Genomic DNA, 13,068 nt, shown 5'->3' on the forward strand with positions numbered 1-13,068 from the left:
CTGTAGTAAAATTCTGACAGCAGTGTCGGCCCTGTGTATTGGACGCAATCATGGAAGGGTCTATGTGCCTGCGGTACGCAAGAAGCACTCCTCCATGATTGCATCCCATACATGGGGTTGCCGTTGCTGCTGTCAGCGCTTTATGGCAGTTGAATGCTTTTTGGCGCCGCAAAGCATTCAACTACAGTAAAGCCATGCAGCGGCGGCTCTGTACACTGGACAAGATTACCGAGGGGGTCTATGTGCAGTCTGCAAGAAGCAGCTGAGGACACTGCGGGAACAGAGAAGAGGTGAGAATATTTTTTATTGTGTGTAAACAAGGGCATAACAGGGGACCATTAGGAGGACATTACTAAACAATGGCCAAATTACTCGGGTCGTCTTATACTCAAGTATATATGGTATATCCCAACGCTATATTTTAACTGGAAAAGTTGGGGGTCGTCTTATAAGCCTAGTCGTGTGATATGCCCGAAAATACAGTATGTATAAAGACTTAGATGTCACACCCCTGTGTAACGTTGTTTCACTTAAAACCCCAAAAACTCTAAGGCAATGTTCACACGATGTATATTTTTTTATTTCATAACTAAACAGTAAAATTGCTGCCTTTTAACTGTCTTTTAAGACAAACATGACAATAACAGCACATTACAAATGCATTTTCTGAACATAGACTAAAAGGTTTTCCATGGGAATTAGGACCTCATTAGGACACGATTAAGCATAGCTCAGATATGTTATATGGGATTCATGTCAGGTGACAGACCTGACTGGTCAGTGCTTCTTGTTCTTTTATTGCCGAACAATTTTGGGTCTTTTTAGCAGCATGGAAGCCATGAATAGAGTGGATGTTTGTATCTTTATCAATATTTTAGTGGGGGCTCATGAATAAACCCTCTACTCTATTCATGAAATATAGAGCCGCTCGCCGCACATTTAAAAAGGCTTAAGATTAGCAAGTAAAAAAAATAGCTCAAAGTTTTTATAGTCCAGTCACTCACCTGACATGACAAGTCAAGACTTTGACATTTAGCAGTTTTATAAATTTTAAATAATATTAACTATTTACCCACATAAAACAACACCCATCATTTAATGATTATAATGCTATTAAAGGGAACCTGTCAGGTCGAATATGCCTTGTAACCTACAAAAAGGGTGATGTGTGGCCTAAAAACCCCTTCCTACCCAATCCTGTGTTGTAATATTGTGTAAAATGAATTTATAAAAAAAGTTTTAACACTTAGATGTTCCCTATGTAAATAAGCAGAGGGACTAGTCCCCAGGGCGTCGCTTTGCCCCGTCTAGTTTGCCTTCTTTGCGTGGTATCACACCCCTGTGGATGTGATACCATGGATTTACATGAGCGACGTCATCGTCAGCTCCTGAAGATCCCGCGTGTGCGCGCTTCTCAGTCAAGCAGCCTTCTTAACTGGGTCTTTGCTTGCCGGCTTTAGACACACTCTGCACATGGTCGGAACTGCAGGAGTCTTCAGATCATGCGCAGTGCACTTGTGAAGTCGACAAGCGTACACCCGGCTAAGAAAGCTGCGCGAATGAGAAGTGCACATGCGTGGGATCTCCAGGAGCTGATGGTGACGTCACTCATGTAAATCCATGGTATCATCCCCACAGGGGCGTGATACCACGGAAAGAAGGGAAACTTGACAGGGCGATGTGATGCCCTAGGGACTAATCCCTCTGCTCATTTACATAGGCAACACGTAAGTTATAAAACTTTTTTTTATTAAATTCATTTTATACAATATTACAACACAGGGATGGGTAGGAAGGCGTTTTTAGGCCACACACCACCCTGCTTGTAAGTTACAAGGCATATGGGACCTGACAGGTTCCCTTTAAATCAGTCCCATTTTTCTTTTTATACCTTTTAGAATGTCATTTTTAATTACTAGTGTTCAAAAAATATATAAAATATGTACATTTAATGTATATAAAATGCAAGTACATAAAATATTATACCTTCTTTGAGAATGGAATATTAATTGATATAAGAATCTCTTCTGCCCTCAAAGCTGCTGACTCATCAAACAACAACTGTTTCAGGGTTACTTGACGTCTCATGTCTGCAAAAACAAGACTTTTATTGTGAAACAGTTTTAAATCACTTAATAATTAGGTAGCAAAGCTTTTCAAGACGTTGGGAAATTGGGGTCATATTGACTATAAAATGGATAGGTTGACCTCAAAGACTGTCAAAATCAGAAACACTACTTTAATAAAACACCATACAGAATAGGAGTTGATCTGCAGGACCTGGCAGCAGCCACATTTTTATATCAGCAGGGGCGCTGGGTGTTGGTGTCACGACAGGGAAGAAACCAGAGAAAAGGGAAAAAGGGGGCTTTAGATAATAGGGAGAAGGGATAAAAAAATCACCTGAACCGAATTCTGCACTCCATATCATTCCTAGATGGGTGCTTTTCCCCATGTGCAATCACATGCATAAGACCTGGCTGACCCTGGCCTACTCCTGGCTCGTGAACTGGGCAGCAAGACATTAGTCTTACTACTACAATAAGACAACACTAGGAGCGAGATAAACGAGCTTGAATAAAACAGCAAGCGTAACTCTACAGCTTCCACAAAGACAACTTCTGCTGGGATGTCAGCATAGAAGAACTATAACTGGCATACAGAAGAGTAGGGAGTGAGTTTCAATAATAAAAGGGAGTGGCAGGAAGGTGCAGCAGGTGAGATTAGAGCTATATGGAATCTGAAAAGAACTCTTAACATCTTCAACAACAAATGAAAATAAATCCACTCTATTCATGTTAAATAGGATCTATGATCTGCTAATTACCGCAATCTTCTAATACAAGATATTGCAAATGTCTCAGTCAGACTCAACACAGTGGTCACAGTTGGACCCAGACCTGATTTTCAAATGTTGGTGTGCTTGTGGAAGAAAAATTCATTTCACAGGTTAAACAACATAGCACAATTGAGTACAGCAGCAAGACAGAAGATTGTTATATTGCATCAGCAAGCCCTCTCAAAGGCAAAGATTTCAGAGCAGACTGGGGTTTCAAGATGGGTTGCTAAACCTCTTTTGAAGAAGCACCAAGCAACGTTGAATAACATGGACACAGATGTCAGCCAAGATAACTTACTGCAGTAAAAAATTCACATAATTCTTACAACCCTTCAATATAGGAAGATGTCTAGCAATGCCATCAGCTCAGAATTATCAGTAAAGAGCAGGACTCAGCTACACCAATCTCCTGTTTGGAGAAGTCTGGCCACAACTGGTCTTTATGGAAAGATTGCTTCCAAAAAGCCATACAGTTGACATGAAAATAAGGCCAAAAAACTCAACATTCATAGAAACATGAGAACTGGGCTGCAGAATAATGACAGGACATCCATGTCCAGGCAGCAGGAAAGCATGGTGGAGGTTATTTGCAAGTTTTGAGCTGCATTTCAGCAAATGTATTTAAGGATTTAGTCAGGATTACTGATACATTAAGATCAAATGCCATCAGTGAGGCATCTGATTGACTCCAAATATATTTTGCAGAAAGACAATGATCTCAAACATACAACTAATGTTATTAAGAACTATATTCAGTATTAAGAAGAACAAGGGAGTACTGATAGTAATGATATCGCCTCATAGAGCCCTGTTCTCAACACCATTATGCCTATGTGGGCTTATTTAAAGAAACAGAAGGATTTGCACCTATGGTGCCCTGGACTAGCAGGTCGTCACAGGTAACACACACACACCCCCACCCCCACTAGACAGTAACATTAGCCAAACACAAAATCCTTGTTGCCTCCCTCCAGGGTCTGATGTCCACACCAGGTGGGGCGGAGCCAAGCGGTTGGCCCCACCCACCGAGGAGTTCACAGGCCTGGAGGCGGGAAAAGCAGTCAGTTAGAAGTTGAGGTTGAAGTGAGAGGAGTAAAGTGGAGTGTGTCTGGGTTTGTGGCCCAGGCACTGACAACAAGGTTGGCAGACGGTGGTGGCCGTCTGCAGGAGTGGTGAATCAACGCGGAACTGTAGGACCGGGGTCGAGCGGTGGCCCGCCGGTACAGACTGGGGAGCGAAGTGAAGCCAGCACACACAGGCAGGGCCATCGGACCCCAATTAGGCTTGGAGTCGCCATCAACAGTCAAATCCGAGTGTGACAGGAACCCCAGGGGTTTCCTAACAGCCAAAGACCCGTTAGAAGGCAATCGTCCGCACCGTGAGGGTATACAGCTACCGCCTAAGGCTAGAGACCCAAGGGCCAGCGCCTGCGGGCAAACGGGCTCCTCCGGCATCCATACACCAGGGAGCGGACTACCATTGGGGATCCATCATAGTCAAATGGTACACAAAGGTGCAGGGAAAGACAGCCGCCATCACCTGTCCGGGGAGAGACACTGCAGCCGGCTGCGGGACCCGTCTATCCAGCCGTTTGGTTTACCAAGGACTTTGTGCATCTCTTACTGAGTGAGTACACCCGTACCATCCGGCACCGCGCTGTCCCTGCAACCCTGCACCTCACCAACCCTGCCTCCCCGTCACACCACCGGGCCCCGGGACCACGACCCCTACCCACGGAGGGGGAAAACAACATCCCAGCTGCTCCCTACCATCGCTCCCGGGATCCCCGTCACCAGCAGCGGTGGTGCCCATCTTCACCACAACCCGTGGGTGGCGTCACGGACTAAATCCCCAAACAAACCAACCACCCTTTTCACTCACGGGCGAGGAGCGCCGCTCGAGTCCCCGGATCCGGCCCACTGCTCGAGCCACCGAGCAACAGCCGCAGCAGCGCAGCACCCGAGCGTTTGCGAGCGCAGCAGCGGCGTCCTCCCCGCCCGCGACACATCAACATCCACAGAAGATCTGAGGTTAATTCTCCAAAATACTTCAACCAACTTCCTGCCGAGTTCCTTCAAAAACTGAGTGTAAGGTGTCGCTCACATCAGCGGTATTTTGCTGTAGGGCTGGATCCGGTACATTTGCGTTTCAGCTCAATTCACCTCCAATGGAGTCGCGGCGGGATGCGGTCACATGCAGTTGCGTGCATTACACGCAGCCGCATGTCACCGCATCCCGCCGCGACTCCATTGGAGGTGAATTGAGCTGAAACGTATTTGTACTGGATCTGTCCCTGCAACAAAATACCGCTAATGTGAGTGGCGCTTTAGAGTACCTAAAAGAATTGATGCTTTGACACTGTTTTGAAGGCTAAAGGTGGTCCCATGAAATTTTTGATTTAGATTTCTCTTATGTTCATTCACTTAGCATTTTGCAAATTGCTAAAAATAAACTAATACTTAAATTCTTGAAGTATTAGTTTTAGTTTAGTAGTTAGTGTAGTATTTCTGTTCTACTCTCAGACCACAATAATATCCTTCTGTTTTAGCTTGCGTCCTTAGCAAACTAATGCAACATCAATATTTAAAGCAATAAAATAAGGGAGGAATATTTCATCACTCACAGTAAATAGGCAGCTTTGGCCTCTGTTTTTGTTTCATATACACCTTCCTAGTAATTTACCTTGTGATGCAAGATTAAAGGTACAGTTTCCAACAGCCAGAATAGGATTCAGTTCCCAGGACGAACTTCCACTTAAAATGCTCCCACCAAGGGACTAAAAGAAAAGCATTAAAAGTAAATTAAATATACATAATATTAATATAATATTAATATTTTAATATATCACAGATCTATTTTTTTCAGCTAGCCCTTAAAATCCATCAAGAAAGAAATGTAGAGTACTATCAGTATAAAATCAACTGCATTTAACTTAAGCTTAATCTTAGAAATATTATATAAATTATTAAAGAGAATTATCAAAAATTATCTAATAACATTGTTTCTGGGATCACTTGCTTTATAAGCAGGACAGGGGTGATGAAGTCCATATTAATCAGCCTGTATCTTCGGAATTGAGCGATGAGAGAGTCATTCACTTTTTTTTTTTTTCAATGTACATATAGACAGTCTCTCTTTTAATGACAGTTAAGCTGCTATTTAGTTCCATCACTGCTTCCTGCTTTATTACCTGGATTTTGTCAGTTTATATTTAAAAAAAAATGATTCCAAAAAATATCTTACTGCTTCACATCTTATGTGCTTTCCTGACAGCTGTCGGAGAATGACCAGGAAGATCTTGTTTTTTTCTTCTGGTAATTGAGATACGGCCTCTGACAAAATAGATCGAACCATTTCCAGACTGCATGCTGCTCCAACAGTGATACCTGAAGTAAACAGATGTTTATTACACCATGATAATGTAATAAATGCATATTGGGTCAGGCTATAGGTGAGCTCACAATAACCTATGTTTAGTATGATATCTAGCAGTCTAAAGAGAAAATTCGTTATTGTGGCGCCCTGGACAAGCCAGGACGTCACAGGTACTGCAACAACACACCCCACACCCCGGCTAGGCACATCAAGGTCAGACAAAAATCCTTGTTTCCTCCCTCCAGGGGCTGATGTCCACACCAGGGGGTGGAGCCAGGCGGTTGGCCCCACCCACCGAGGAGTTCACAGTCCTGGAGGCGGGAAAAGGAAGGCAGATCAGTTTTGGAATTTGAGAAGTGAAGTGGTAGCGGAGCAGACTGACGGTGTCCGGGTGCGTGGCCCGGGCACATACAGCAAGGTTGGCAGACGGTGGTGACCGTCTGCAGGAGGGGCTGATTGACGTGAACCGTAAGGACCGGGGACGGGCGGTGGCCCGCCGGTACCGGATCGGGGAGCAAAGAGAAACCAGCACCATTCGGCAGGGCCTACGGACCCCGACCAGGCTAGGAGTCGCCGTAAAACCGGTCAAATCCGTTAGCGAAGGGAATCTCCGGCATTTCCCAGCAGTCAAGACCCAATTGAAGGCAACAGCTCAAACCGTGAAGGGAAATACAGTCACCGCCAAGGCTACAGTTCCCAGGGCCAGAGCCTGCGGGCAAAAGGGGCTCCCTCAGCCTCCATCCAAGCTGGGGAGCGGGTTACCGGTGGGAAGCCACCAGAACCGAAAGCATAACACAGGTGCAGGGAGAGGCAGTCACCACCAACCTACCGGGAGAAGAACCACCGCAGCCGTCTGTGGGACCCGTCCATCCAGCCGTTTGTTTTACCGGAGACTTTGCATTCGTCATTGGCTGAGTGAGTACCACCGTGCTGTGCGGCAACGCGCTGCCCCCGCGACCCTGCACCTCACCAGGCCTTGTAACCCGCCTGCCTTCCCTCACCGGGCCCCGGGACAACCAATCCCCCTGCCCACGGAGGGGACGAACAACATCCAAGCTGCTCCCTGTCATCACTCCCGGGATCCCCGTCCAGAGCAGCGGTGGTGTCACAACCTCACCACAACCGTGGGTGGTGTCACGGACAATAAATCCCCAAAACCATTCCCCTTTTCACTCACGAGCGAGGAGCGCCGCTCGAGTCCCCGGATCCGGCCCACCGCTCGAGCCACCGAGCAGCAGCAGCGCCGGACCCGAGCGTGGTGAGCGCAGCGTCCCCTCCTCCGCCCGCGACATTATCACTGCATTTGCATGTAGAAATAACAGTGCATTTGAACAAGCACAAAGCTCCGGAAAGTGAGATCTGTGACTAGGTGGACTGCTTAAAACTGCTCTGGGCCAGAGTATTGCAATTATGCAGAACTGATAAAAGTAGTTTGGTCATGAACTGGGAGGGAGGGAAAGGGAGAAGAGGTGCTAACTGAAGAAATTAATGGTCTAGAGAGAGCTGACTGGAATTTAATTACTGCACATGCTCTGCCAGAATTTGGTGGTTGATCTCATAAGAAACAAGCTGTACACTATGTAAGAGAAAATCTCTCAAAGTAAGAGAATGAAAACAGATAGAAAAAGCAAGTCAATTGTCAACTTGACTAACTTACTAAATCAATTTAATAACATAAGAATTAGTGATGAGCGAGTACTAAAAAGCTCGGGTGCTCGAAGCTCGGGCCGAGCCTCCCAAGATACTCGTGTACTCGGCCCGAGCAACGAGCCCAATGTTATCCTATGGGAGACCCGAGTATTTTTGTGAAATGACCCCCCGGCAGCATGGAGAAACCCTAAAAATGTCACAAAAGTCTCAGAAGAGTGCTCAAATGACATGGCAACAGCATGGGGAAGACCCCTTGAAGCATTTATCACTGAAAAGTCACAGCTGTGAACAATTTTGTCCGCGTTTTACGCCATTTTTACGGACTCACCAGAAAACCTTCCAAAATGACCCCAAAATGATTTTTCATGGCGGAAATGTTAAGGGCACATACCCAATAGTGAGATAGAGCTGGTGTATGTTACTTTTTGAGATTAATACATGAAAGATTTTACGTGAAAACATTGTGTGGCACTCCGATGTCCCTGAGAAGAGACGTACATGAAGGCCTCTTGAGTCTAATGTGCCCATTTTGAGGAAGTGAGTCTTTGTAGTATTTTCCTTTGCCAGGGCAGTCCAAAATTGTGAGGTTCACCAATGCCCCTGCATACAGACGTGCATGAGGGCCTGTAAACCTGAAGTGCCCATTGTAAGGAAGTGGGTCTATTGTAGTATAGCCCTTAGGCAGGGCAGCCAAAAATTGGGAGGCTCCACGTTGTCCCTGGGTAGAGACGTGCATGAGGGCCTCAAAACATTAAGTGTCCATTGTCAGGAAGTGGGTGTATTATAGTATAGCCCTTAGGCAGGGCAGCCAAAAATTGGGAGGCTCCACGTTGTCCCTGGGTAGAGACGTGCATGAGGGCCTCAAAACATTAAGTGTCCATTGTCAGGAAGTGGGTGTATTATAGTATAGCCCTTAGGCAGGGCAGCCAAAAATTGGGAGGCTCCACATTGTCCCTGGATAGAGACGTGCATGATGGCCTGTAAACCTGAAGTGCCCATTGTAAGGAAGTGGGTCTATTGTAGTATAGCCCTTAGGCAGGGCAGCCAAAAATTGGGAGGCTCCACGTTGTCCCTGGATAGAGACGTGCATGAGGGCCTGTAAACCTGAAGTGCCCATTGGAAGGAAGTGGGTCTATTGTAGTATAGCCCTTAGGCAGGGCAGCCAAAAATTGGGAGGCTCCACGTTGTCCCTGGGTAGAGACGTGCATGAGGGCCTCAAAACATTAAGTGTCCATTGTCAGGAAGTGGGTGTATTATAGTATAGCCCTTAGGCAGGGCAGCCAAAAATTGGGAGGCTCCACGTTGTCCCTGGGTAGAGACGTGCATGAGGGCCTCAAAACATTAAGTGTCCATTGTCAGGAAGTGGGTGTATTATAGTATAGCCCTTAGGCAGGGCAGCCAAAAATTGGGAGGCTCCACGTTGTCCCTGGGTAGAGACGTGCATGAGGGCCTCAAAACATTAAGTGTCCATTGTCAGGAAGTGGGTGTATTATAGTATAGCCCTTAGGCAGGGCAGCCAAAAATTGGGAGGCTCCACGTTGTCCCTGGGTAGAGACGTGCATGAGGGCCTCAAAACATTGTTCCCATTGCAAAGGAGCGGGTCTCCTGTCGTTGTAATGTCCATTCTGCAAAGAATGGGCGAAAAAATTTACCACTGGGGGTATACCTGAAACAAAGGCCTAAGTATTGCAATTTGTAACGGTCATCATCATGGTGGCGCATGAGGAGAAGGAGGAGCAGTCCAGCGATTATCCAAAGTCCAGAAGTGTGTACCCATGGGTGAGTGGAGGTACATGGCAAACTTTAAATTCCGCTCTCATTTGCTGGTGGTGTGGTGAAGTCTGGCCCAATCCAACCCTTGTTCATCTTGATCAGAGTCAGCCTGTCAGCATTTTCAGTTGACAGGCGGGTGCGTTTATCTGTAATGATTCCACCTGCGGCACTAAAAACACGCTCTGACAAAACGCTAGCAGCAGGGCAGGCCGGGACTTCCAAGGCGTAGAGAGCCAATTCATGCCACGTGTCCAGCTTGGATACCCAATAATTGTAAGGCACAGAGGAATGTCGGAGTACAGTTGTTCGATCTGCAAGGTACTCCTTCAGCATCTGGGCAAACTTAGGATTTCTTGTGGCACTACCCCGCACCTCAGGGGCTGTGGTACGTGAGGGGCTGAGAAAACTGTCCCACATCTTAAAGACTGTTCCCCTACCTCTGGCGGATTGGACTTGTGCCTCTCTCGGCTGTACGCCTCGGTTGTCCACTGATTCATGACCGATGCCGCTAGCGTTTTGTGAGGGGAATGCTTTGCCTACTTCCGTGACTATGGCCTTCCGGAACTGCTGCATTTTGGTTGACCTCTCCTCCACGGGAATAAGAGACAAAAAGTTCTCCTTGTAGCGTGGGTCTAACAGTGTTACCAACCAGTAATGATTGTCGGCCAAGATGTTCTTAACGCGAGGGTCACGAGACAGGCAGCTTACCATAAAGTCAGCCATGTGCGCCAGACTCTTAACAGCCAGGACTTCAGTAGCCTGACCAACAAGATGACTGAACATGCTGTCCTCCTCCTCCTCCTCCTCATCTACCCTGTCCTCTGGCCAGCCACGCTGAACCGAGGATATGACTGGTGTGCATGTCATATCCTCAATTTGGCCGGAGAGTTGCTCCATGTCTTCATCCTCCTCCTCGTCATAGTCCTCCACTGCACGTTGTGATGAGACGAGGCTGGGCTGTGTGTTATCATCACCCACACCCACTACTGTTTCTTGCTGCAACTCATCGCGCTCCGCCTGCAATGCATCATGTTTGTTTTTCAGCAGAGACCGTTTTAGAAGGCAGAGTAGCGGTATGGTGACGCTAATAATGGCGTCATCACCACTCACCATCTTGGTGGAGTCCTCAAAGTTTTGGAGGATGGTACATAGGTCTGACATCCATCTCCACTCCTCAGGTGTTATGTGTGGAGTTTGACCCATTTCCCGACGGCTTAGGTGATGCAGGTACTCAACAACTGCCCTCTTCTGCTCACATATCCTGACCAACATGTGCAGAGTTGAATTCCAACGCGTGGGGACATCACACACCAGTCTGTGAGCCGGAAGATGCAAACTGCGCTGAAAGCCGGCAAGGCCGGCTGAAGCAGTAGGTGACTTTCGAAAATGTGCAGACAGGCGGCGAACTTTTACCAGCAGATCAGACAGCTCTGGGTATGACTTTAGAAACCGCTGAACCACGAGGTTGAGCACATGGGCCACGCATGGAACATGTGTCAGCTGGCCTCGCCTCAAAGCCGCCACCAGGTTCCGGCCATTGTCACACACGACCTTTCCTGGCTTTAGGTTCAGAGGTGTGAGCCAGTGATCTGCCTGCTGTTTCAGAGCTGTCCACAGCTCTTCTGCATTGTGGGGTTTGTCACCTATGCAGATTAGCTTCAGCACAGCCTGTTGCCGCTTCGCCGAGGCAGTGCTGCAGTGCTTCCAGCTTGTGACTGGTGTGGAGGGTACAGTGGATGAGGATGCGCAGGAGGAGGAGGAGGCTGAAGAGCATGACATTCCGGAGCTGTAGAGTGTGGGTGAAACACTGACTGAGGTAGGGCCTGCAAACCTTGGTGTGGGAAGGACGTGTTCCGTCCCTCGCTCAGACTGGGTCCCAGCTTCCACAATATTAACCCAGTGTGCCGTCAATGAGATGTAGCGGCCTTGCCCACAAGCACTTGTCCACGTGTCTGTGGACCTTGGGTGAAACAGCGTTGTTCAGGGCACGTGTGATGTTTTGTGACACGTGGTTATGCAACGCGGGGACGGCACACCGGGAGAAATAGTGGCGGCTGGGGACCGAGTAACGTGGGACAGCTGCCGCCATCAGGTCACGGAATGCTTCTGTCTCCACCAGCCTAAAAGGCAACATTTCCAGCGCAAGCAGTCGCGAAATGTTAGCATTTAGAACTGTGGCATGTGGGGTGTTGGCAGTGTATTTGCGCCTGCGTTCAAAGGTTTGCTGAATGGATAACTGAACGCTGCGCTGGGACAAGGACGTGCTTGATGATGGTGTTCTTTCTGCGTAGGCAACTGCAGGTGCAGGAGTGGAGGAGGCTTGTTCGCAGGCAGCATGGACAGGGGATTGGCTCGCATGCACAACCAGCGAAGACGTAGCAGTGACATCAGCAAGCACTGCTCCTCGACTCTGTTGTACTTCCCACAAAGTCGGGTGCTTGGCTGACATGTGCCTGATCATGCTGGTGGTGGTCAGGCTGCTAGTTTTGGTACCCCTGCTGATGCTGGCACGGCAGGTGTTGCAAATGGCCTTTTTTGAATCATCTGGATCCAACTTAAAAAACTGCCAGACTCGGGAAGACCTAACATTTGTACAGGCACCTTGTGTCGTCGTTTTGTTCCGGGGAACGGTTGCCTGACTTCTGCCTGGGGCCACCACCCTGCTTCTTACTGCCTGTTGTGATGCTACGCCTCCCTCCCCCTGTGCACTGCTGTCCTCGCTCTGCATATCCTCCTGCCAGGTTGGGTCAGTTACTGGATCATCCACCACGTCGTCTTCCTCTTCCGCACCCTGCTCCTCCTCCTGACTTCCTGACAATTGTGTCTCATCATCGTCCACCACTTGTTGAGACACGTTGCCAACTTCGTGAGAACGTGGCTGCTCAAATATTTGGCCATCTGTACAGACGATCTCCTCATGACCCACTTCAATATGAGCTGGCGAGAGGCCAGAATGTGTGAATGGAAACGTGAACAGCTCTTCCGAGTGTCCAAGTGTGGGATCATTAATGTCTGAGGAGGACGTGTACTTAGCCTGGTGGTAGGAAGGAGGATCAGGTTCAGAAATGTGCGGTGCAGTATCACGGTTACTGACACTTGACCGTGTGGAAGACAGAGTGTTTGTGGTGGTGCCAATCTGACTGGAAGCATTATCTGCTATCCAACTAACAACCTGTTGACACTGGTCTTGGTTCAAGAGCGGTGTACTGCTGCGGTCCCCAAGAATTTTGGACAGGACGTGCGAGCGACTAGATGTGGCCCTTTGTTGTGGCGAAATTAGAGCTTGCCCACGACCTCGGCCTCTGCCTGCACCACCATCACGTCCACTTCCTTGTTCCTTGCCAATGCCCTTGCGCATTTTGCAATGCTGTGCACTGCTGACGTGTATATTCACTACTTGTGCGTTATATCAAAGTTTGTGGAAATTGCAC

At 47.9% G+C, this 13,068-nt stretch overlaps 1 protein-coding gene across 1 annotated transcript in view; it reads right to left on the bottom strand.

The window, feature by feature from the left end:
• The window catches only part of LOC142245187 (aldehyde oxidase-like), a 200,644-nt gene that overhangs the window by 110,284 nt on the left and 77,292 nt on the right, over window positions 1-13,068 (bottom strand). Inside the window, exons 4-6 of the mRNA XM_075317643.1 lie at window positions 6,083-6,225; window positions 5,522-5,615; window positions 1,987-2,090 (exon numbers count right to left, since the gene is read on the bottom strand). Coding sequence (XP_075173758.1) covers window positions 1,987-2,090; window positions 5,522-5,615; window positions 6,083-6,225 — 341 coding nt within the window. The remainder of the gene's footprint in view (window positions 1-1,986; window positions 2,091-5,521; window positions 5,616-6,082; window positions 6,226-13,068) is intronic.

The sequence above is a fragment of the Anomaloglossus baeobatrachus genome, chromosome 7 (assembly GCF_048569485.1).
Source record: "Anomaloglossus baeobatrachus isolate aAnoBae1 chromosome 7, aAnoBae1.hap1, whole genome shotgun sequence".
NCBI classification, from domain to species: Eukaryota; Metazoa; Chordata; class Amphibia; order Anura; family Aromobatidae; genus Anomaloglossus; species Anomaloglossus baeobatrachus.